Raw genomic sequence first — 25,598 nt, 5'->3', positions numbered from 1 at the left:
GTATGAACATAGATGCTGATATGGCACACTATGGCCTGGAAACAGAATGGCCAATGACATATCTGAAAATGGCAAGGGTCTCCTGTATTGTTTTTATAACATACATACATTGAGAGACAACATCTATACTGTACAAAGAATAAACTATGAATAACCAAAGCAGGTTCCTCTGCTTGAAAGATCTGAGTAACATGCCATGTACAGAATATGGAATAAATAGCAACAGCATTATCAATTTTCAGTGTAAACTATATAAATATAATCTATGAACAACAATAAATAGTTAATAAAAGCTGCTTTAGTAAAACAAAAAATTACAAGACAAGTTCACTGTTGTGAAGTGTGAAATGCTTTCCCCTCTCCCCATTTCTCCCATCAGACATTCATTGAATCTTGACTCCCTCTGTGATGAAGAAGAGTGCAAAGGTGGAAGATGATAATGTTTTAGCAGAAATGTAAGTCTATGGGTTATGAAGTAAAGGATGTCATTTTGCTATGCAACTGGTTTCAAGGATTTTTTAAGACAGTTAAAAAATACTTTTTTCAAAATCAAATTTCCACAATTTAAAACTAATGTTACACATTCTGTGTAACATTATTTTTTATTGTATAAAGCTGTATTTTCCTGGTTGTAGTATATTAATGTTATAGCCGTTGCTTTGTAAATTAGTTACATTGCAACAACAATGGCACTTAAGGTAACTTTCAGAGAAATGTGGGCCAATGGGAACATTTAAAATGGAAAATGAAAAAAATGGTAATACTTTTAATGTTTAAGCTTTTTAAATATGGAAGATGATCAACAAAAATTTTAAATACTTCACACAGATGTGATTTGTTCATTATTTCTGTCAGAAAATTGTCACATAGTAATATGACATGTGTTAGGTTTCTGAAGTGTAACTAACAATGCAAAAAACCTAAAGCCACAGTGACACTCAGAAAACATACTTCTCTTGATTACTTGATAGAACTACTGTCAGTGCGTAAGTGTTTCAGTGTAACAGTCTAACTAACATCAGTGTGGCAGTGTGTTAGCACTTTAGCTCAGTTTTCACAGTTAATGCATCATGGCCTTTAACTACAGTGTAATTCATACAGTGCAACAGTCAATATAGCTTATAGTTTTTAAGTTTTCTAATACAGTATAGCTTTTCATTGGGTTAGCAGCACATATTACTATGATCACAGTTATTACAGAACTGAAATGTAAATTTTTTTCTGACGATATTCTCATTCAAAAATATTTTTCATGCTGTCTAATTTGATCCATTCACATTCACATATTTCCAAATGCTCTTTCTTTCTAAGCTTGGTGTTATTTTTCTCCTACCTTGTCTGCAAACTTCCCTCTGTTTACCCCTCTCTCCCTGGTCCCCTTTCTCTCTTAGACTTCCGCTCCTCCATTCTCACTGTGCCCCTTCTCCTGCTCAGCCTCCCTTTCTGTATGTAGGGTGTGGAGGGTCTCGGAGGCAGAGTGGGTCCAGTGGATCAGTTCCTGCAGAACCCGGTAGGTCCAGAGCTTCACCCCAAAACTGCCATCCGCTTCATCCACCTGCATCTCCTTACAATGAGTGAGACAGCGACAGAGACAGATGGTGTGCAATGGGGGCACAGAAATAAACATTTTCCTTAATTATAACATATCAGCAATGATGACAGCAACAATAAGGTTCTGCCTGATAAAAAAGCAATGTTAGCAACAGTATCCACATCAGTCACAGTTCCACTATTACCCCTACCACTCCTACTGTGATAACAATATCTGAAACAGCACTGATTAATAGATGCCTATATAAACCAAGCTTTTGTGCTGAAAATAAATAGCTTTCTGGGCAACAGTAAGGGTGCATCAGAGAGCAGAAACTAATTTTTCCTGGAAGGATGAAGGGGCAACCACAACACTGCCATTTTTCAAAGCAAAACAAAAAACTGCTCTCAGACCTATCCACATGATGGTGCTATCAGGCTGTTGGAGTGCTTTTTAGTACTTGACTCCCTCTAATCCAAACTCACAAAGACATCACAAAAGTATTCCATTTCATCTAAATGCAATGGCTTTATTCAGGAATAAACTGACAGCAAGGAAAAAAGCAAAAAAAAAAAAAAAATCTGAGAGAGCACAAGTGTCTCAAACTTCTATGTGAAGCTCAAGGGGAAGCTTTTTCTGCCATGTCTACAATGTAGTTTTGAACTGGTAGAAAAATGGTCAAATCCTGAAAAGTTCAAATTAATGCTAAACAGCTGCTACTGAGGACCAGAAAAAAAGGATTGCTTGCCATTGCATGGGTCTAAATGTGCACAAAAGCAAAAACACCCCTCTGATGACATCACATCGACAAAGCAAAAAAAGCATGGCAGTAGTGCTATACCAAGCGCTGACAAGCTTTGCTGGAGCCTTACAATGTAAATTGTGAAATTTAATTAATCAATTAATTGGCCAAAGTGGCTTTTTATGCCATTTTCATGCCAATGTTTGCAGCTTTGTGTCCTTCGTATTTAAGTAATCCCTTGTATAACTGACTAGCCCGCTGCTTATTATGGTTAGCTGACTACAGTTAGCACATGTCCAGTAATGTTAGCTACCTCTGCAGATTTGTATTTGCCTTTACAAGCTTCAGTGATGTCAGTGTTATAACTGTAATACTCTTTACCTCAGTACTATCAGGATCACATGATGGCTCAGAAGACCCTTCTTCCTTCACCAGCAGGGCACTCGTGTTATGGAGTAGATGCCCCAGCCTGTCCCTCACGCTGTTGCGGACACTCTCATACTCCCCCTCCTCCTCCAGCTCCTCCTCTCGGCCAATCACATACTCCAGCAGCCTCAGACACTGCTGCAGGGCTGAGTGAAGGAGCCACACCCGCTCATCTGTTGTGAGATGGGGGGCAGACACACAGACAGACACAATCCGATCTGCCTCCAGGGAGTGCTCAGCTGGGAAGCTTTCTTTCTCTTTCTGAGGGAAGGGGGAAAAAGATAAAAGAGGGGCAAGGTGGGCCAGACCAGGAGAGATAAAGAGTGAAAGCAGGAGAGAATGAATGGACATTAGAGATCCATCCTTGTTCAAAATAACAGAAAATGTATGCACAATGGGCTGTCAAGCTTGACATGCTATAGCTGTTTTATACCACATACCACAACCTGAAGGGTAGATGACAGGAGCAATACAGACAGGGACTAATATGCACTGATGCATTGATCACTGATCTGCATATCAGGTCCAAATGTAAAAAGTAAGACAAACACCACACACACATACACACACACACACACACACACACACACACACACACACACACACACACACACACACACACACACACACATATAGCCAAAAACCACACACACATCTATCGAACCTAGCTACAATGTTTACTGTTATGTGGTTATGTGTCATATGCCAGTATGTAAGTAGTTCTCATGTTGGCTGTCAAACTCACTAGCCAGCTGTAAACACAAAATATAGAAAGCATCTTAACGTACTGTTATCGTTACTTCAGTAACAAAGTACATTAATTTGATGAATGACAGTGGCCCTGATATTGCGGTTTTTACCGGGCCTGTACATAATAAACACAGGCCATGCGGTAATATCGATTATCCTCTTACTGGAACCAACTGCATTACTGGAACTCGACACTGCAGTGCTAATCGTCCTGAGTGGTAACACTTACGTATAGCTCCAACAGGCGAGTGCAATCCCGGTGCAGCAGCCGTGCCAACGCTACTGCTCTCTCGGTGCGAGAGCGCCCCGAGCCCGGCCTCCCACTTTGCTCCTCGCCGGCCATGAATCGCTGAGTCCCAAGAATCCGTGGAAGGAAAGCTGTGGGCACTAGGAAGTGCACAGAGGTAGACTAAATGCCGGGAATTTAACCCCGAAAATGAAGACACTCGTGACTAAAGCGGTAAAAGAAGATTAATGAACGAGTTTTTTACTAGTCTTATAGTCGCCGATTTTTATTTTATTTTTTTTCGAACGTTAGTTCATTTAAAATTTTACCTGGGAACTTAAAGCGACGCCAAGCGTTCGCAATCTCCTGCCTAGATCAAGTTCACCTTCTTTGCTGTAGCTAAAGATTGTTGCGCTATGAAAAGTCTCGCTTCACTCAGGAAAAATGGAATCTAACGGTACCCGTAGCGACTTGTGGGAGGGACCACCTTTTGGCACTAATGAATATTAGCAGCAATGATAACGACACAATAGAGAACTATGACATTTTTCATGGTTGTTGTTATAATTGTCACAATTTTCTAACAATAATAATCAAAATTATTATTGCTATTATTTTTGGAATAATATCGTTGTTATTATTGTGCGTAACAATAGTAAGGTGGAACTGTCTGACATAGAACCAAAACATGTAAATTGTGAAAAGAATACTGTATTTCCTTAGTTATTCTAGAAACGATTTCAATTGTCTCCTCAATCCAATCTTGACTACTTTTTCAACATTTACCCTGTCATCAGTCACCTTCAGAATGTTTTTTCCTTCTAATAGATTATCACTGGGGTGCTGGAGAGGTGTACTTGAGTTTAAATGCAAATAGAATGGAAATTAAGTTTAACTAATGAATTCGGATAAAAGTCACTGAGTAAATCTCGGTTTAATTTTTGTGGTTATAAGAGTGAGCGTATGCTATGTGCAGTGTTTTGACACTTTAGTGTTATTACATTTATCTGACAAAATACGCACTAACAAGCAAAAGCTCCACGCAAAATGTGGCACTTTGTCTTTGTGAAATACAGACCTACATTTCTGAAAAGCAAGGTTTCTTCAAAGTCAAGGTTTGTTGAGCACGGCACCATTCCCAATCCCTTGTAATTTTAGTCTAGCAGGGCATATGAACATGTCCTGCAAGGTCCCAGGTACAAGGTACCTTTAAACCATTGATCTTTTGAGTCTTACGGCTACACAAATTGAAAGCTTTTTAAACAGTATTCCCGAAACTAATTGTGATTTAATGGGTGTAGTTCTTTAATATTTTATAAAGAACTACGAAATTCAAGTCCAAGAGCCATGAAAAATCACATTTTAAAACACCTAAGTTGCTGTGTCCTAGTTAATATTTTCAGTGTCATTTATCCATTGTGTACATCTTTCATTACAAATTACGAATTCATTGTGTGTAAGTGGTGTTTTATATCATACCAAGCCATCATTCAACATTCAACCTTTTAACATTTGTCTGCATTAAATCTTGTCCACAATGTTGTGGTATGCAAAGGCAGGAAACAGAAAAGCACTCATTTATTGACATTATTTGAGTTTTTTTATTCCTTAACATCATATATTTTTTCTTGTTTATTAAATGTGAAAGACAGAGACAAGGGTGGTGCATTACAGTGGCAGTGTATACAAGTGTCCCCCCCAGTGTAGTGTCCAGTCATTTTGCACCCTTCTGCATCAACCCCTACTGCCCCCTTTAAACATATTTCCCTACTGGAAAAGAAGCCTTCTCTGATGGACATAGTATCTGATGATGAAATAGTAACATTTTTATTCTGCAAATTAACACAAGTTTCAAAAAACTCCACTAAAATCATCTGGTGTTTAAAAAATACTTTGCTGCACACTTCAGAATGTGAATACCTATCAGTCTATGGCTTTATTTAAACAGACAGCAGATTATATTGTTCATGGTTGGACAGATGCAGTGCATTTTGTCCAAATAAAGGTGTGCTGGGGAAAAAAAAAAAAATCAATGGAAGGGGTAACAAAGATAGTCAAATACGGGCATGTAAAGCACACACAAACGGGATGGCGTAGGGGGCTGTGATTGAGTTGCAGTGTTCATTAAAATGCCAGAGAAATTAAAAATATAATCAAACTAAAAATAAGGTAGTCCACGCATTCATAATTACAAGTTTCTTTACAAGATTGATAAGACATGACTTTTAGAATGTAATTTTGGAGCTGACAGTTTTGTTTTTTTGTTTTTTTTTTTTTTAAAAATCTATTTTTACACACTTAGGGACAAAATGATAATAAATAAAAAATATGGTAAATTAATACTGTACTAATGCCTCAGATACATTGGCCTAGCATGAGAGAGAGAGATTGCGAGTGGCAAGGCAAAGAAGACAAAGAAGGGGTTAGAGACTGTCTATTTTTCAACATTTTCTTACATTATACATGCGTTCTCGTTTCTGCTTACACCCAAGCAACATAGGCACGTGTGCACACGCACACACACACACGCTCACTCTCTCTGTCATATGCACACGCGCGCATACGTACGCACGCGCGCACTCACACACACCAACACAAACGTACAGCAGGAGACGGAGAGAGGGGCTTGAAAGAACTTACAATACGCACTAAAAGTTTCTATGTACAAAAAGCAACAACGACAAACTCATATTCCCTGATATAGTAGTATAGTTATCTAAGTGAGTATCTGTACTGTACTTCACTGAGGAGATACAGTAAAATAATCATATATTGTTAAAGCCTTCACACAAGTACAGTTGTGAGTTTGACTCTTGCAGTCTCTTCCCTTCTCCTTCCCATCCCTCTTCATCTTCTGCAACCCCCTCACATCTTCTCCCCCCCTCCTCATCTCCCTACATCAGCCCATGGTGGTTCCCATGCTGGACCTGCGCCTCTGCACTCTCCAGAAGAATCTCCCTGTCCCCCTCCCTTTCCCAAACAATTCCTCCATCGCCCCTGTCCCTCTCCCCGTCCCCCTCCCGCTCCCACACCACCGCTCCGTCTCGGTCCCGGTCCCCCTCGACTTCCCTCTCCCACACCACTCCTCCCTCTGGCCTGTGCCTCTCCCCTTCCACATCCCCCTCCCACACACCCCCTCCTTCTCCCGTGGACATGACTGGCTGGTGGAGGGAAGAGGACGGCGGAGGAGGGGAGGAAGACAGGGTGGAGATGGGGCCTAGCCCTAAGCTCTCCCTACTGTTGACCAGGTCCTGGGTCTGAGGCAGGAGTGGGGCAGGTGGCTGGGGTGCTGGGGCGTGGGTAGTGTGGGGAGTGAGCTGCAGGAGCTGGGGCTGTTGCTGGGGGGTTGCAGGGACAGTGTGTGGGGTCAGCTGTAGCAGCTGGGTTTGTTGGGGATGTGTAGTGATGATCTGTTGCCCTGTCAAAGGTAGGGCCAGAGGGAGGGGCACCTGCATGGGGGGCAGATTCTGTTCCTCGCTCACGACAACCATGTGCTCCCCTTGTCCCGTCCCAGGAAGAGCTTCAAGTAAGGGGGTGGGTGTAGTGATGAGGGCCCCGGCGTTGGCCGCTAGCGCCTCTGCGATCAACACCTCTGGGTGGCTCTTAGCCTTGTGGGCTACCACACTATCCTTCTTCTCAAACTTCTTGCCACAGATGTTGCATGAAAACTGGTAGAAGGCATCAGCATCATGCTTCTTCATGTGCCAGTTCAAGGATGCCTTCTGTCTGCAGGTAAACCCGCATATCTCACACCTGGAGCAGGGAAAGGGGGAGGAGTTAGATCCCAGCTGTAGCCCTTTAGGTGTGTATACACTTCTGTAACTACACAACTCTTTATAGTAGATTAAATTGCTTCTGGTGCCAACAGTTGCTATATTGAGGGCTATCATCTTTTCTGACCTACTTTAATTTTAGTGCTATGCAAATGCCATTTTCACTGACATGCTCAGCAATGTCTCAGGGCAATTTCTCACTTCTTGACATCTTCCATGATTCCAGTACCAGGTTAACTGGTATCTGAGAGCATTTCTCCAACAGTTAAAATCATACTATATATTCTACACTTCAGCAAAAATTCAGAAGAGCCTAGGTAATCTAACCTAGTGTAAGTTGCTTTGGTTTGGTTGATAAAATGTGCATGTGATTTGGGCAAATTTGACTGTGCCCAAGCACGTGACCAACACTCACTGTAGCGGCTTCTCTCCTGTGTGGATCATGCGGTGCACTGCCAGGTTGTGGGAGCTCTTAAAGGCGCGGGCACAATACTCACAGATGTAGTCCCTCTGATCTGATTAGGAAGGCCGGGAAATGAGATCACAATGACATAAGCAAATCCAAAATGACAATCCTGGCTGGTCAGCAGTGAGTAAATGTGTTTCTCTGTGTGCATGCCTGTGATGTGCTTAATGTTCTGGCGTATGACATGCAAGAGTGTGTATGTGGTAAGTCCACCCATGGATGTGGGTGGCAGTGGTTAAGGAGCAGGACTCGTCAAGGAAGGGTTGCCGGTTCAAATCCCCGCTGGGGCACTGCTGCTGTACCGTTACTTAACCCAAAATTGCCTCAGTAAATGGATAACATTGTAAAAACTGTAACTGATGTAGGTTGCTTTGGATAAGAGTGTCTGATAAATGTCGATAAGGTAATGTAATGGTTATGCAGGGTGGATGAGGGGTGTCTGTTAACCTTGCACGTGTGAATGTATGCGTACCTGTATGATGCTTAGCATGGCGAAGCAGCTGTTTCTGCAGACGGAACAGCCTGCCACAGGAGGGGTGGGGACAGACATACTTCTTCTTCAGTAAGTGCTGGTACTTAATATGGTGCTGAAAGGAAGAGTGAAAGAAAAAACAAGGGGGGGGGGGGGGGGGGGGGGGTGACTTACAGCACTCCCTACGTGATGTCACTATTGTCAGAGTTACTGAGCTCGATATGGCGCACCTGCAAGTAGCGTGGATGTGCAAGAACGGTGCCACACCCTTCCATCTCGCAGCGAACATACTGCACAGGGGGCTTCTTCCTGTGGAAAGATAACAACGGCATTTTTACATTTAGCAGAGCACGGTAGAGTATGTCTCCAACAGAGAGCGTGTCAGCAACAATTTGCTCCATTTTCTTTTTTCAAAGAAATGTACAACATGTGTCTTTCAATTCAATCAATTGAAAGAACAAGGCTAAAATTTACTAATACGTTCTGAACAAGGACCCGCTTGCTTTAAGGCTTCAACAACATACTGACAAATTAAAAAAACAAAGCCAAAATTACCAAAATATGAGTGCGCAAGAGAGAGGAAACATAACTACCTTCTTTTTGGAAGCCGGGGGCTTTTGTCATCTTTCCTTCGTCTACCCCTCCTTAGATAGAAGGAAATTACGTTGTGAAAACTGGTCCTCCAAACAAAGTGAAATCTTGTAAGTAAATCCATCCCCCCATCCCACGCTGAATATGCAGACACTGTATGTCACTGCATATTTATTTAGTTTTAACTCATCATCACTAGGCAGGTCCAGTGACCTCATTAAAATCCAAACCCTATCAACGTCACATTCTTTCACAAATGGTAAATAGCCTCTTTTCACCAGGAAGCCCATTTACTGCCACAAGCAGAGTAGCCATTCATAGTTTCTTCACCCTTAATGTATATGGTTTTAAACTAGTTCATTTACTCCATGATACCATGTTCATCTGTAGGAACACTGTGAACTACAAATTGGGGTTTGTGGGATGGTGTATAGGAGTAAACCTCAAACAATATCATCTTAAATTAACACTAGTGTACAATGTACACCGTAGCTGACAAGCTCTTAATGTAGTTTATGATGCTGTATGCCAAACGCACAATGTCACTACCATTTCAAACTGAGACAGTAGTACAGTGTGCTAATAAACATGTACCAAAAACACTTTTCAAGTTAGTGTTTTTTAACAGTAAAACAGGTGATGGTTAAAATATTGATTTATTTAACTGAATGACAGCACCATTGGATAACTACTTCTGCATGACAGAGGGTATATTTAAATGGATTATACTATATTTATAATTTTGCTCATTATGATTTATAGCTGCTTAAAGCTGGACTGGTCAAAGTCTGCAGGACTATGTCTGGGGTTGTGGACATGAAACTTCATCTGAGGCCAAACAGGTTATAGGTTCAAAGGCCTGGATTTGCTAAGGCTTAAACAATGGCATTAGCACAAGTGACGTCAGCACAAAAGCTTGTGTCATGCAGTAACAAAAATTGTTATGAAATGCAAAATATATCCCAATTGGTGTATGCAGAATTTGCTGTTTGACCGCTGATCGAACTACAGTACATCTTAGGGACCAGCTATGAGTTGCGTGTGCACCATGTCTTAGGTTCCCTTTAAGCCCCTCCCTCCTCACTTTCTGGGGGGCTCTGTCTCTTCTCCAAACTCGTTTTCCAGCTTCACGTCCATTTCTTCTCCCCCTTCTGTTTTTATCTCTTTCCCTCTTTCTTTATCACGCTCCTTTTCTTTCTTGTCTTCCTTCTGTCTTGGGGGACGGCGTCGTGGTTTTTGGGGGTCTCTGCAATCACAGAGGTGAAAATGAACGGGATTTGATGCTGGAGTTGAGACATATACTGCACACACCACTGCCACTCAACTTCTGGTATAACTGCACACATAGACACTCACTCACTCACACACACATACACACACACAACCTCTCTATCTCAGATTGGCTGCTCTGGTCATGAAGGTCATTCCTGAAAGGAATATCTTCCTCACAGCTAGTCTCACCCTCCTCGCTGAAACACAAGCACAATGGTACAGAACGCAAACACACAGCCCCACACGTGCACACATACACGCCCACCTGCTTTTCCACTGTACTAAATTTGGCAGTAGGTTACCGGCTTATAGCCAGCTCCTTCCAAACATCTAATTGTTTGCAGAGAACAATGCATTTTTAACAGAATTTATCCAGATATAATGTTGAAATGTATTATCCACAGCTTAGTAACTTGCTTTTCTGTCCAACTTGAAGTTACTAAAATGAGCAACAAGCACAAGACTCCAACATATGATTGATATATACTTTCAAGCTAACCTTTGTTGTATTTTATTCTAGTTCCAATTAGAGATGAATAATTGTTTTAAATATCGAAAACTGGATTGTTAAACCTTTTGTTGAATTTTCCACACAACTTCCAATTCAAACTTCTTATTCAAAAACAAAATTTGCAGGGGATAGAAGATACTCAGTTGTTTTAAAAAGGTATACGAATATTTGCCAAGTTTAACTTTTGCTGCTGGCAATATCTGATACTACAGAATTTAAGCTCTGACGGGGATGCAAGAAGTGTATCATTTTGTCACACGGAATCACAAAATTTGCATTCATGTGCTCACATGGAAAACTCCTTTTCTGTCTTAATATCACTCAACGTTAGTTACCAGTTCTGCTGACATTGACCCCCAAGTACACACAAAAGCGGATATCAAGCCATCAAATTCTCACCGATTCCTGTTCTAAGAAGGGTTACACAAGCAGTGGGGAACTGCCAAATGCCAATTAAAAATAACCACTCAATAATAACACAATGTACCAAAAAAAACAAAACAGCTGTTTGAAAGCTGTTAGTGTTTCCTGCAGAACCACAGCAAAAAGCACTGAAAGAGCTATGGTCTAAGAAAGATAAAATGCAAAAGAGGGAAAGCCAAGCCAGAAATACCCACGGAAGATGAGGACGCTATTAAGCTATACAAAGAGTGTGATGGTTTCTGTAATCTGTCAGTGAACAGCTACCACTACAAATAAGGAAATACAATACGTGGAAAGGAATAGCTGGGCAACTTGATAGATACAGTTGCGGACTTCATATCTTCTGCAGTGATGGTAAGTACTTTACAACATATAGTGCAGCAGTGACCAGTGGGTGGCACCGTATGGCTAAATGATTCTATAGTTCAGCTTGTAATTAGGAGGGCAAGATTAAAATGTTATTTTTTCCTCTGTCTGTCCGTTTTTTAGATGTTAAAGCAAAGTGGCAAAAGAAATAACCATCTCAGTCCTCTAGCCTTCATTTATGCATTTTTGAAACCTGTATGTGGAAGACAATGTGCATAGTGGAATGCTGAACACTCCCATAGCATATTCTCCATGAATTGTGTAGTATTTCACACTTCCACAGTACAGTTTCACAGTTAAAAAAAAAAAAAAAACTTTATTCCTGTTAAGAACAAGTAAAGTAGAAACACAAGCTTAGAAGACAACCAGCATTTGAAAACAGGTAATAATCCCAAAAATGTGATACAAATCTCATTTGTTTTGTATAATTATATTTGGCTAACATTTGCAAATGTTTGGAAATGTTTTAAAATATGTGATTTTCAATAATGAGTCTCCTGTACTTGCTTCTGGCAAAAACCTTCACAATTTTACATCCAAAACAAGCACATACACAGTACCTTTCTGCCTCAGGTTTATAGTTCAGGTCATTTGGGTCATCTCTGAAAGGAGGGTCTTCTTCACCAATAAGCACATCATCTTCATCATCACTGAAAAGCATTTTAGTCACTCAGTTGATTTTGAGAGACACGCATAAAAACGGAATGAGGGATTCTGAACAATCATTAAAACCACCTGTTCAATTTGCAAGGGTCAAAGACTACCGCAGGGTACCCCCCCCCCCCCAAAGTCAGTGCCAGGGTGTACCTGGAGTTTTACCCCACTCACCTGCCACCAGTCCGTTCCAACACATCCTCCGCTGCTCCTACAGCCAAAAAGAAAGAGGCTTACATATAAGCCCTGTAAAAAGTGTGTGTCTGTGTGAGCAGAAATTACACACCATATACTGGCACTAGAAAAGCAACATACCACCTGAACAATCAAAAGATCAATAGTTTGGCATTTAAAACAGCAGAGAGACCATTAGCTTTACTGACAGAGCAGGTATGCTTGATGCCCAACAAATTATGTTATTTAATGACATGCTGTGCATTAGTGAAAGTGAAAATCACACAGATCACTTTGTAACTAATTTCATTGCTGGAGGCCAGAAAGAACATGCAAATCCTGTCAGATGCAAACAAAAAAATGTTTGAATTAAATGTCTTTTTTACACACTTGAAGAACATGAGGTCTGAGTAATGATGTGTTTGTTCCCACAAGGAGACACTGATCTTCATACTTGTCTAATGCACATAATTATGATCTATGACTGGTATTTGCAGAAAAGGTGAAACTACATCAGTACTGGAATTACTGGTGGGTGCTAATACTGGCTGTTTGATTGTGACCACTGTACTTGAATTTTAACATCAGAATTACCTGACTTCATGCACTGCTGTCAATGACAGAGAGTTTTAATAGCAAACATCTGGCTTTCATGGTATTAACTGTATTGTGTAAAAACCACGTTCTTCAGTCTTTGTCTTACCGTATGCAGTCTCGGTATCAGGCTCACTTTTGCACACCAGGGTGGGTGACGGGCGGGAGGTACGAGCAGAGGGCGCCCTCTGGCGTGGTGGAGGTTGGGGCCTCCGAGATCTGGAGGACCGAGAAGCTGAAGAGGGCGGAGGGGGAAAACAGGGTCAGAGTCAAGAGCTCAGTGGTCAGACAGACAGACACAACAACTCACAGTAGAATGCTGGGCATTCAGTCTTCACTCAAGAAATCATTATATGCTTAGTGCCTTGGAGCTTACACTGTTTGTCAGCAAATTGTCTTGAATGACACAACACTAACAGTAGACAGATATTCAAATTTACCTTTATCGGAGGGGTCTTTCTTGTCTTCAGAACTACGTGTGAAAGGCAGAGATTAATATTTAGAGCAGTTAGGTTAGCAGTTAGGTACAGTGTAACAAAACTGGCCAGTTACTTTCTATCTACCACACTTTGGCTTACATTCGCAATTTTCCACGTAGATCCAATATAGATGTGTATATACCATGTAGACAGCACTGAAAACACGCCTTCACTTATACTCACAAGACGTAACTGTGAGATAACCCCTTCCACGTGAAAGGAGAAGCACTTGAATCATGACACATGTGTGTAGCTAGCAAGCCAGCTATATTCACCGCTCAGTTCCACTCAAGGAAGCGCTTTTCCTTAGCTAGCCAGCTACACAAACTCTGAAGTATCGGGCTACTAGAAGTGTCTTGGCTCTCTTGGTAACAAATATAAGATATATAGCTTGCTTACTCGTCACAGTTTAAAGCGTCGCGATCGAAGTCAATGAACACTCATTTAGCCAGCGAGCAAACTATAGTGAAACGCACTCTCGTTTTTACACTACACTAATTACAGCACTAGCGTTTAGGATCAAGACAGCGAATTAGCTATATTTACAATCACTAAATGATGATCAAAACTTACTCGATTGCTAGGCCGCTGTCATCCCCGGTCTCTCCTGAATTCTCACCACGAGCTCCAGTGTTTCTCCTGCGCCGGGGATACTCGGATTTTCTCCGGCGATTTGCCGCTGCGACTTCATTCTGGCCTTTGGTGTTTCCGCCTGCCCCAGCGTTTCTCCCAGCTACCACCCCCTTAGACGACCGGTCTCTTAACACTCTCCCTGAACCCGGTGTGCTTGATCTGGAGTCATTCGGGCCTGCCGAGGAAACACCGGTCTGTGAGCGACCCAGTCCGCGCTCTCTCAACACTCTGCCTCGGGCAGGGGCCGGTCTGGGGGTTGGGGATGGTGCTGCGGCCTTCTCACCAGGAAGCTCAACCTCTCCACTTGCCTCGGCGCTACTACCTGCGGCCCGGCTAATCTCCGGGTCCATCCCCGTTAATTTCCCTTTACAGCTTTCTTTCTGACGGCAGTTACGTTGTATTTCTCTGAAATTGAGAAGAGGTAGACAGAAAAGCAGAGTAAATGGACAAGGCCCTATTTCAATTATTAGCTAGCTAGCTGATGTCAGCTAAGAACACATTCCCCTTCTTTCTCCTGCAAATTCGCTTTTAATTTCCCCCGCCAATTAATATTTACTGTATTTTAGTTGCAATATTTATATTTTTAAAGACCCAGACACTATTTTTTCTTTCTTAAAGCTATAGTAAACGTACTTTTTGCCCGGCCTCGGCGTGGACCGATCTTTTGCGCTTTGTGTTGCGTCTCCTTTAAGGAGAAATCAACGCAAAATACGCCACCCCTTGTCCTCTCTGCTTCAAATGCCTCTCTTATTAAATGTTCAAATCTGTGGTGTGCTTATGGGTTATGTAGTCTCTTACCCAGAAATAAGAGCGGCGCTTCACCCAGAAGCTCGAATTATACTGGTTAATAAAACTACACACCCCAGTAGCTCGTTAAATTTTAACTTGGATTCAGATATTTATGGTTGTACGTGTTTAATTGTATTGCGCTCCATCGAGGATGTAACGCAAAATATTATTTTTCGACCGCCATGTTCTAAATATATGACCAAACTTAAGTCTATTCGTTCCTCTACCTAAATTAAGCTGTTTTCGTCAATGGAATAAACTACCCGCAACACGAGGACTGGAATGTTTATAATCACAATTACACGGGAATATATCATGCTTATTATTTTATGCTCTGTTCTTCTTTTAGTATCATATCATAAGCTTCTTCTTATTATTATTATTGTTGGATTTGATGGCACACTAAAACACTAAACACATGTATTCCTATCATGTACTATGGTTCAGCTCCTGATTTTTTTTTAACTTATTCATTTAATTAATTGGTTTTCATTTCACTTGCATAAAGGCTTTATTTGTTATTATTATTTCTTGTGTTCATTTATTTATGTGTTTATTTTTGATGATAACACTGTTCCTACGAAGAGGAAGAATATCATATGACTTTTAGTCTATTCTAACATATGACACTTTAATGGATTTTAAAATTGAGTAAACCAGTGATGAGGCTACATCCTGCTGTGGAGCATTAGTCATAAACTTACTCTGCTTCTGCATGTGCCTGGGAACTGCATTACTGACACATTAGCAAGATAACCCCTCAACAGGACAAATGAACAGGCAGAGACAGAGTTTCTTCGAGGCAATTTGTCTCAGAAACCAACTGCCTTTTAGAAATGGTACAACAACATGGTCTACAGGGACAGTGATCACCAGCACCTTAATTGGGCCCAATGAATACCAGGAGATGGCTTTTGTTTGGTGTTGTGAAATATACAGTGGAGACATGCCATCAGAGTTCTCCTCCAGCCCTCCACTGAGGAAAAAAAAATATCTATATTCATCCATTGCTGTGCCAAGTGAATACAAACACAAAATAAGAAGAAGCCAGTTGACTTCAAGTACATATGATGGCATACCTGTTTGTTTCTCAAATTTCAGGCTGAACCTTCAGCTCTGTTTACACTTCAACATTTGCATCCAGCTTCTACTGCTTCATGGGAAACATCTTAAGAATCTGCCTATTTCTCATCACCTATTCCAGGCATCTACAGGTGCTGACCCTAGTGCTGTCCTGCTTGAACCCTCCAGCCTGGTCGTCCCTTTCAATCACTCTGCAGTTATGGTATTTGTTATGAAATTCTTAACTATTCTCATTGGTTCACTTACACAATCTTTGTGTATGTGTTTAACAACACCCAATCTTATGTGTTCACAAACACAGAACTAGAGTATGCAGTACATCTCAATGCCAAGTTCACCATCTGTCACTGCATCCAGGTATGCAAGAAAGCTTGTGGCTGGTGCAATTCTGCATCCATATAGTATGAGATAAAAATAATTGTCTGCTCATCAAGAGATATCAGTGATTGCTTGTTATAAGCAGTTCTCCACATGTGTAGTTCCTTTCCAGGTGTTTATCTCCCACATTTCATTAACCCTGTACCATGGAGTATAGAGGTAATCTATGATAATGTTAAGATTAAGAAGCATTAATTAATAAATAACAGTAGGCTGACAAAAAATTCAGTGAAATGGGGTTATATGAGAGAATTCCAGGTGAAAAAATTTCAGGTTGTCATTGGTTAACATATGTTGTTAGGACCATTTCATGTGGACATAATCCCACAAAATAACCCAAACTGCATTGATATATGGTTTATAAAAATCTTCAGCATGTTGAATCTTAAAAAAAAAAAATCTGGACTGAAATCAAGATTTCTCTGGCCACTGTCAGCTTTAATGATGTACTCTTGCAGCAAATGATCAAGACCAATTTGGCTCTTCGGTGGGGATATGTGTCATAGGTGAGGGCATATCAGATTGATAAGATCAAGCAATTGTATGTGCTTCAGAATAGTCCTGAGATGTAATACTTTAGCAATCAAGTGCAGGACATAGCTTTACTGTTTCTCCTGCTGGAAGGATGGTAACTGTGCTGTTTCTATAGATGGCCACATCTATAAAATTTGGTAAATATTTGGTAAAATTTGGTTTTTGGTAAACATACTTTAGTAGAGTCATATTTGAAGGACATTAACCAATCAGAAGCCTCCTAGTAAATTCTTACATAACTTCTCACATCACGCTTCTTAAAAATGTGGGCAGGACATTTTCAGCCCATTTCACAGAGTATAGATATTAGATGGAAATTCGCAGTTTATAGAAGTTATCTTGCAAGCTAATACCTTAATAGCTAAAAGATAAGTGTATTAATCTGTGCTGTACACATTTATTCAGTGCTGCTTTGTGATTTATTCACTGCATGCTGGCTATCACAGTATACTTGTACAGGGTTAAGTTACATAACTGACTGACAGATATGTAATTGAAATGTTGAACATTTTCCAGGCAGGTACGTGAAAGAATCCCATAGTCATGTGCCTATAGCAGCATACTTTATATCCTTCAAAGATTACAGAGAACAAAGAGGAACACCTGCACTACTGTGAATTTGCTTGTGCCATTATGAACAGAATGTTTAAAACGGTAAGAGATAGGAAACCCAACAAATGTTGCATTACACAACATTAGAGACATTAGGGATTACAGGTGTGTACCTCCATGTAAACACCCGTTTGTGCAGTGTTGGGTGTGACTGTTGACTGTTGTTTCGGTCTGGGTAACGTCACTCATTCCATGAGTCTGGCTATTCAGCTTGTGTCACCTGTGCAAAATCACCCAATTGTGATCACTTTCTCCTTATTTAGACAAATCAAGCCAAGGGAAACAGACTGTTGTTAATAATGGTGAAGAAATTAGGAAAACATACAGTGAAAGTACAGGAAATGGCAATATTAGTTTCAAGAAATGGTGGTAGCAGTGGTGTTGTGTGTGTGTGTGTGTGTGTAAGGTTGGGGGGTGACTTCATTTTGATTGTTAATTTTGAAAAAAAAAATCAAAATAACTAGGACTATTGGAGTTCTTTTATGTTCTGTCAGTCTTGAATTCTGTGTAGGACATATTTCATGCAAAGAGTTATCTATGCATGGAGTAGCTCACAACGATTCATAGTGAAATCGGAGACCCTCAATGCTCAGTGCTGGTGTGTCTACGTCTACTGTGAAGTCGCACTTCCTTCATGTGAGACAAATGTATAGGACACCCAATTTTGCCTAAATAGTTTTTCCTTGATGTCAGAATTTGCCTTGTTTGTTTTGTGTCAGGATCCTTTTCACTAACTACCTCTGCTGAAAAAGGGCTCATTGTCAAGAAGTGTCTGTAATCTTGCATATGGTGAGCAGAGTGCATGATTCACATTTTTGTGCACATTATTTATGGGCAGCAAACACAAACATGTCAATGCAATTTACTTCAGAGGTAAGACATGAGTCCCACTGAATGCCTATCATTTTGCACATAACAATGAGTGTGTCAAACCTGTTTCATTCTAAACCCTCATAAATATACACATAAATATTCTCTCCTCTCTGCATATTCAAAAGGACGTTAGAGAGCAGAATGGATTTTTTAACACAGCATTCCATTTCTTCATAAAAAATATGCTAAAAAAATGATGAGATATTTAGCTGAGTTTAAAATAACGACTGGACTCCTCAGCTTAGCCTGAATGTAGATCATTTATTGCAGGTAATTAGATGTGGACTGTAGCTCAGTAGCTGAGATTTTTGTTGGTCTCCCATTCTTGTGAGAAACTGAAGATCATCTTGCCATGGAAGCTTACTTTTTTACGTACATACCAAATATGCACAAAATGACATGAAATATCTATTCATAAATTCAATAATTAATACACATATATACAGTAACTGACAGCGCACCTTTGTTTCATCTTAATGGTATGTTTGCTATGAAATTACAATACTGTAAATGTGGTGATCATTTTATACAGCATTATGGCTTTTCCTATCATATTTCATTTTTGTACATGTAATACTCATTGTGTCCAATATAATGACTTTCTTGTATTATCCTTTGAATCAGAGCCTAGGTTTCTAAGTCATTCTAATCAAAACCAGTGGCAAGTGATGAAAAGTAGATATCAGGATTAAGACAAACTAATCCGCAATTAAAACTATTTTAGCCATAAATTGCATCCCATATTTTAAATGTGATTTTGGGCAGCCATTATTATACAAAATAAATGTAACGGTCCTGATATAATCACACATTTGAAACACCCTCACAATATTGAACCACAGTGTGTTCTTTATATATAGTTAGATCAATTCTGAGATTCATCTGTGGTCAATTCAGGAGTTCTACATTGTACAACTGGCCAATAAACATTATTACTCACTCACATATTGCCATTTTTTTACTTTGAACTTTGTTGTCTCTCTATGTTTGTTGTTTCTCTATATATTTACCCATAATCTTCTATTGTCACGTATTGTGGGGTCAATGCATTAATAGTAATTGTTACATATCTTACTCTTCTGATTAGACTCCTGTTTTGACCACCAAATCTCCCCATGCAAAATCTAGATCACTCCTTGGAGGCTCACCATCTGTCATAATGTGAATGGGTGTGGTAAGAAGGGTGGAGAGGGAGAACTTGTTTTGTGTCTTACGGGTACACAGTATATAAAAGTTTGAATGATGCTGCTTCCACATGCACTGTGTTCTGTGATGCTGCTCTTGAAAGGAACCCAATCTGTTAAAGAAAAGGAATACATTTCTAATGAATAACCCTTTCGATGTTTGCTTTGCCTGAGGGTGAGTTTCCATTGCTGTTGTTAGAGATTAAGTCCAGCATTATTATTTGCTGTTATTAGACTATTTTTTTCAATGCCTCAATAGGGGCTGCATGTATCTGATGATGACATTTGTGTTAATATCAAATCATTCTTTGATTGCACATCCTCCCTCTTAAATAAGTATATATCTCTAAAAACACCAATAAAATAAAGTTAAAATATTGAATACAAAATCATCACCATGTTTTAATGCACAAAAGTAACTGAATAAATTTGAAATTATGATATAATACATTTAAATATTTGGTATTTGTTATTTCATTTAATTATTTAATTATTATTATTATTATTTAATTCATTTACCAGAGAAACTCCAATGTTATCAGCAATTTTGGGAAATATTAGCAAATTTACAGTATCAGTCAGAAGTTTGGACACATCTGATTAAGATAATGCATGCATTCATGCACACAAGATATTTTGATCTAAAGACTTATGCTTAAATGCTTGAAATTTGTTCCTTAGACAAATATAAATAGTGAAGTTGGTGCCTATTTTTGAATTTCTTTCAAAAAAAAAATTTTGGCTACTAGAATCTGACACATAAGATAGTTTTGATTTGTTAAACATTTTTAGTCACTGCATATTTCTATTTGTGTTATTTCATAGATGTCTTTACTATTATTATAAAGTGTGGAAAATAGTAAAAAAAAAATACTTATATGAGTAATTGTGTCCACACTTTCAACTGGTACTGTAGTTAACAAACACATATTTCTTATTCTCTGCGTAACTACATGATATTTGTGCAGTTTCTATATTAAGCTGGTTAGTGCTGTTTCAACAAAGTTTGTGTTGATTATAATAATTCACAATAATTGTTCAGGTTTTGTGCTGTAATTACTTCTGGTATGTGAGCGAGTGATTTGTGTACGGGTGACTAGCTATAAAATAGTATATCCACAGCTATTTATTTTATAAATGCCTTTATAACTTTCACGAAAGTAGATTCACCAAGTAAATTATCAGCGTGATTATTTGTGTATACAGTCTATATTGAGGCATATAGCTTTTCATTAGAACTTAAGATGTTCTTATTCATGACAACATACTTGCCTTTCAGGTTCTGAACAGTAAGCAACTGTTAAAATGATTTTTACAGCAGCGATCTGTGTAATTGGTAAGTACGTTACATACCATTATTGACACTGAAATGTATTATTATTAATAGTAGTAGTAGTAGTAGTACTAGTAGTAGTCCACATACACACACACATACATACGTTAAGATATTTCTTATCTTTGTAGACATAACTTGCAAACCTGTTTTACAAAGTGCCTATTTTTCAAACATTCCCTCCTACTGAAAAAAACAGACTATGGAATTTGTTTAAACCATGTTCCAGAAACGGCAGAATACAAAACACGAAGCATGTGAAATATGTGTGGCACATGCATATTTTCCCTTGAGCAGATTTTCAAGGTTCTGGCAAGGTTAAGTTGTCCTTCAACTTCTTTTGAAAAATTCAAAAGCTTTTGCCAGTAAGTGTTTTATATTAAATGTTTTAAGAGTTTGTGAACACTGAACATTGTAACAGATAAAAAAATATAAGTAGGAAAAATCATCATGTTTCCACAAATTTAAATTGGTTAAATATTAAATTAATTCTCAACTTCTCATTATAGCTCTGCACATGAATGCAGTGATCTCAGAGACCATCCCAAGCTCAACACCCATAAGTAGTACAGGTCCTTTCTCATCTGCAAGTACAACTACAGTACTACCTTCAACAACTGAATACTTAAGCTCTACAGTTCCATCTACAGTCCCAGCAAGTTCTACAGATTCAACAAGAATTCAAGCTTCTACAGATTTCACAACTTCAGTCACAGCTGTATCTCCAAGTTCAACTGAAACCACCAATTCAGTAACAAGTATATTCCCCAGTTCAGTAAGTTTATCCACAGTTCCTGCCACAACAACAGTATATCCTAGTTCATCAAGTTCAACTAGCACCGATACATCAACCACACATGTATCATCAAGTTCATCTCAGGTGCCCACCTCAACTACATTTACATTGTCAAGTGCAGCAAACTCCACTGCATCACTGAATTCTGCCACAAGTGCATCTTCAAGGTCTCCAAGTTCAACTGAAACTATGTCTTCATCTACAAGTGTATCCCAAAGTTCTACGACTTCATCTGCCATTCCAACCACAACGGACCTGCCTGCCAGTTCAACAAGTTCAACAGAGGCCCACACAGCAAATGTGCAAATGTCTTCAAGTTATCCAAGTTCATCTCAAGCGCCCACCACATTTACACTGTCAGTTTCAACAGGTTCACCCACAGTTCCAATTTCAACCACAATTGTATCTTCAGGTTCTACAAGTTCAACAGGAATACCAGTGTCAACTACAGTTGTATTTCCAAGTTCTCTAAGTTCAACTGAAATCATATCTTCATCCACAAGTGTATCCCCAAGTTCTACAACTTCATCTGCCATTCCTACCACAACAGACCTACTTGCCAGTTCAACAGAAACCCATACAGCAAACATGCATACGTCTTCAAGTTCTCCAAGTTCACAAGTGCCCACCACATTTACACTTTCAGTTTCAACAGGTTCACCCACAGTTCCAATTTCAACCACAATTGTATCTTCAGGTTCTACAAGTTCAACAGGAATACCAATGTCAACTACAATTGTATTTCCAAGATTTCCAAGTTCAACTGAAATCATGTCTTCATCTACAAGTGTATCCCCAAGTTCTATGACCTCATCTGCTATTCCAACCACAACAGATCTGCCTGCCAGTTCAACAAGTGCAACAGAAGCCCATACATCAAGTTCTCCAAGCTCAGCTGAAGTACCCACCTCACCCACATTTACCCTGTCAAGTGCAGCAAGTTCCACTGCAATTCCAGCTTCTTCCACAAGTGCATCTCCAAGTTCTACAAGTTCATCTGAAACCCTTACTTCAGGCACAAGCATATCCTCAAGTTCTAAAACCTCACCTGCTGTGTCATCCTCAACTATGATTGCACTTCCACCCTCTACAAGTTCAACTGAAACTATCACTTCAGTTTCAAGTATATTTCCAAGTTCTACACCTTCATCTACTATTTCAGTTACAAGAACAGATCTACCTTTCAGTTCAACAAGTTCATCAGCAGCTCATATAGCAAACACATTTACACCTTCAAGTTCTCCAAGTTCAACTGAAGTGTCCACCTTGTTTACACTGTCAGTATCAACAGACTCAACCACAGTTCCAGCTTCAAACAAAGCTGTACCTTCAAGTTCTGCAAGTTCAGGAGGAATACCGGTATTACCTATAGTTCCACCCTCAGGTTCTACACGTTCACCTGAAATCACTAATTCAGTTACAAGTATATACCCAAGTTCAATAACTTCAACTGCAGCTCCAGGCAGAACAACAGATCTGTCCCCCAGTTCAACAACTTCAGTTGATGTCCATACATCAACCATACACATGGCCTCAAGTTCTCCAGGTTCATCTCAAGTACCCACCTCAACCACATCAAGTTCAGCTGCATTTCTAACTTTTCGCACAAGTGCATCTCCAGGTTCTACAAGTTCATACTTACTTACTTCAGGCACAAACATACCCTCAAGTTCTACAAATTTACCTGTTTCATCAACTGTATTTTCAGCTTCTGCAAGTTCCACAGAAATACCAATGTCAACCACAGTTGCACCTCCAAGTTTTCCAAGTTCAACTGAAACTATGTCTTCATCTACAAGTGTATCCCCAAGTTCTATGACTTCATCTGCCATTCCATCCACAACAGCAGACCTGCCTGCCAGTTCAACAACAGAGGCCCATACAGCAAATATACATACATCTTCAAGTTCTCCAAGCTCAACTGAAATTATGTCTTCCTCTACTTCAGCTACATCAGGTTTTGCAAGTTCAACAGAAACACCAACGGCATCTACAGTTGCATTCACAAGTTCTACAAGTCCAACTGAAATCACATCTTCAGCCACAAGTATGTCCTCAAGTTTTACAAATTTATTTGAATTTCAAACCTCAACAACAATTATGCCCTTCACTTCGTCAAGTTCAACAGCATTCTCGTCATCAACGACACACACATCTTCAAGTTCTCCAAGCTCAACTGAAATTATGTCTTCCTCTACTTCAGCTACATCAGGTTTTGCAAGTTCAACAGAAACACCAACGGCATCTACAGTTGCATTCACAAGTTCTACAAGTCCAACTGAAATCACATCTTCAGCCACAAGTATGTCCTCAAGTTTTACAAATTTATTTGAATTTCAAACCTCAACAACAATTATGCCCTTCACTTCGTCAAGTTCAACAGCATTCTCATCATCAACGACACACATATCTTCAAGTTCTCCAAGCTCAACTGAAATGATGTCTTCCTCTACTTCAGCTACGTCAGGTTTTGCAAGTTCAACAGAAACACCAATGGCATCTACAGTTGCATTCACAAGTTCCACAAGTCCAACAGAAATCACATCTTCAGCCACAAATATGTTCTCAAGTTTTACAAATTTATTTGAATTTCAAACCTCAACAACAATTATGCCCTTCACCTCATCAAGTTCAACAGCATTCTCGTCATCAACGACACACATATCCTCAAGTTCTACAAGCTCAACTGGAACAGCCCCTTCCTCCTCAGCTGCCTCAACCCCATTTACATCTTCAAGTTTCCCAAGTTCAACTGAAGTGCCCACCTCATTTACACTGTCAGTTTCAACAGATTCATCCACACTTCCAACCTCGACCACAATTGTATCTTCAGGTTTTGCAAGTTCAACAGAAAGACTAATGGCATCTACGGTTGAATTCACAAGTCCTGCAAGTTCAGCTGAAACCTTTACTTTATCCACCAGTTTGGCACCTTCAACAACAGCCCAGACATCCACCATGCACACATCCTCAAGTTCATCAAGTTCAGCTGAAGAACCAACCTCAATTACATCATCCAGTGCAACTCCTGCAGCTACAGATGCATCAGCAATAATCAGCCCCACTACAAAAACCATAGCACCTACTATAGAAGCAACTAATACAACTACAGCTACAAATGTGTCAGAGATAACAGGCCCCACTACAAAACTTATTGCACCTATCACAGCAGCAACAAGTACCACTCCTGAAACTACAAATGTGTCAGCAACAACAAGCCCTATAACAGAACCTATAGCCCCTATTATAGTGGCAACAAGTGCCACTCCTGCAACTACAAATGTGTCAGCAACAACAAGCTCTACAACAGAACCTATAGCCCCTATTATAGTGGCAACAAGTGCAACTCCTGCAACTACAAATGTGTCAGCAACAACAAGCTCTACAACAGAACCTATAGCCCCTATTGTAGTAGCAACAAATACAACTTCCACAGCACCTGTGACAGGTTCCACCACAAAAACGATGATCCCCATCATAGCAACAACAAAAGAAACTCCCACAGCTGTAGAGCCAACAAATGCAACTACTACAACACCTGTGGCAATAGTGGGTTCCACTGCAAAACCTGCAACAACACCTGCAGTCCCTGTTATAACAGCTCCAGCTACCGTAAAAACTACCAATACACCCACCGGAACAACTGCAGCTCCTCCTGCAACAACAGCAATTGTGACTACTCAAACAGACTCTACTGCAAAGCCAACAGCAGAGGAAGGATCTCTGATCCTAGGGTTCAGCATAATGCGTGACTTCACACCAGAGCTGCTTGATACAACGTCACAAGCCTTCCAGGCTCTTGCAGAAAACGTTACCACTGAGGTGATCACTGTTCCTTTCTGATTATAGACTTTCCATTTTTATTATTTTATTTTAGTTTAGTTTTGAGTTGTATTCTGGAATTAAATTCATGAGTATTACTTTGAACATGTA

At 39.9% G+C, this 25,598-nt stretch overlaps 2 protein-coding genes across 5 annotated transcripts; both read right to left on the bottom strand.

Moving 5' to 3' along the window:
* Positions 1-1,263: 1,263 nt before the first annotated feature.
* LOC118793701 (ciliary neurotrophic factor-like) lies at positions 1,264-4,098 on the bottom strand. 4 transcript variants are annotated; one of them, XM_036551954.1, is made up of 4 exons: positions 4,005-4,098; positions 3,679-3,836; positions 2,655-2,960; positions 1,264-1,564 (listed from the first exon to the last, which is right to left on the bottom strand). In XM_036551954.1, exons 2-4 carry the CDS (start codon positions 3,790-3,792, stop codon positions 1,388-1,390), a joined length of 597 nt encoding a protein of 198 aa, XP_036407847.1. In that variant the 5' UTR covers positions 3,793-3,836; positions 4,005-4,098; the 3' UTR covers positions 1,264-1,387. The 4 variants fall into 4 exon arrangements, with proteins under 4 accessions (XP_036407847.1, XP_036407846.1, XP_036407848.1 ...); XM_036551953.1 differs by having other exon boundaries at positions 3,679-4,098; XM_036551955.1 differs by having other exon boundaries at positions 1,264-1,561; positions 3,679-4,098.
* Positions 4,099-5,310: 1,212 nt separating this feature from the next.
* Positions 5,311-14,796, bottom strand: si:ch211-113e8.10 (E3 ubiquitin-protein ligase ZFP91). The gene is made up of 12 exons (XM_036551295.1): positions 14,717-14,796; positions 14,024-14,488; positions 13,412-13,443; positions 13,081-13,206; positions 12,378-12,414; positions 12,110-12,199; positions 10,062-10,223; positions 8,980-9,030; positions 8,617-8,695; positions 8,387-8,501; positions 7,864-7,963; positions 5,311-7,428 (listed from the first exon to the last, which is right to left on the bottom strand). Exons 2-12 carry the CDS (start codon positions 14,431-14,433, stop codon positions 6,570-6,572), a joined length of 2,061 nt encoding a protein of 686 aa, XP_036407188.1. The 5' UTR covers positions 14,434-14,488; positions 14,717-14,796; the 3' UTR covers positions 5,311-6,569.
* Between the last annotated feature and the right edge of the window lie 10,802 nt (positions 14,797-25,598).

This window comes from Megalops cyprinoides, chromosome 18, assembly GCF_013368585.1.
Source record: "Megalops cyprinoides isolate fMegCyp1 chromosome 18, fMegCyp1.pri, whole genome shotgun sequence".
Lineage (NCBI taxonomy): Eukaryota > Metazoa > Chordata > Actinopteri > Elopiformes > Megalopidae > Megalops > Megalops cyprinoides.
The sequence above is the reverse complement of the archived record's forward strand: the minus strand, read 5'-3'. Positions and strand labels throughout refer to the sequence as shown.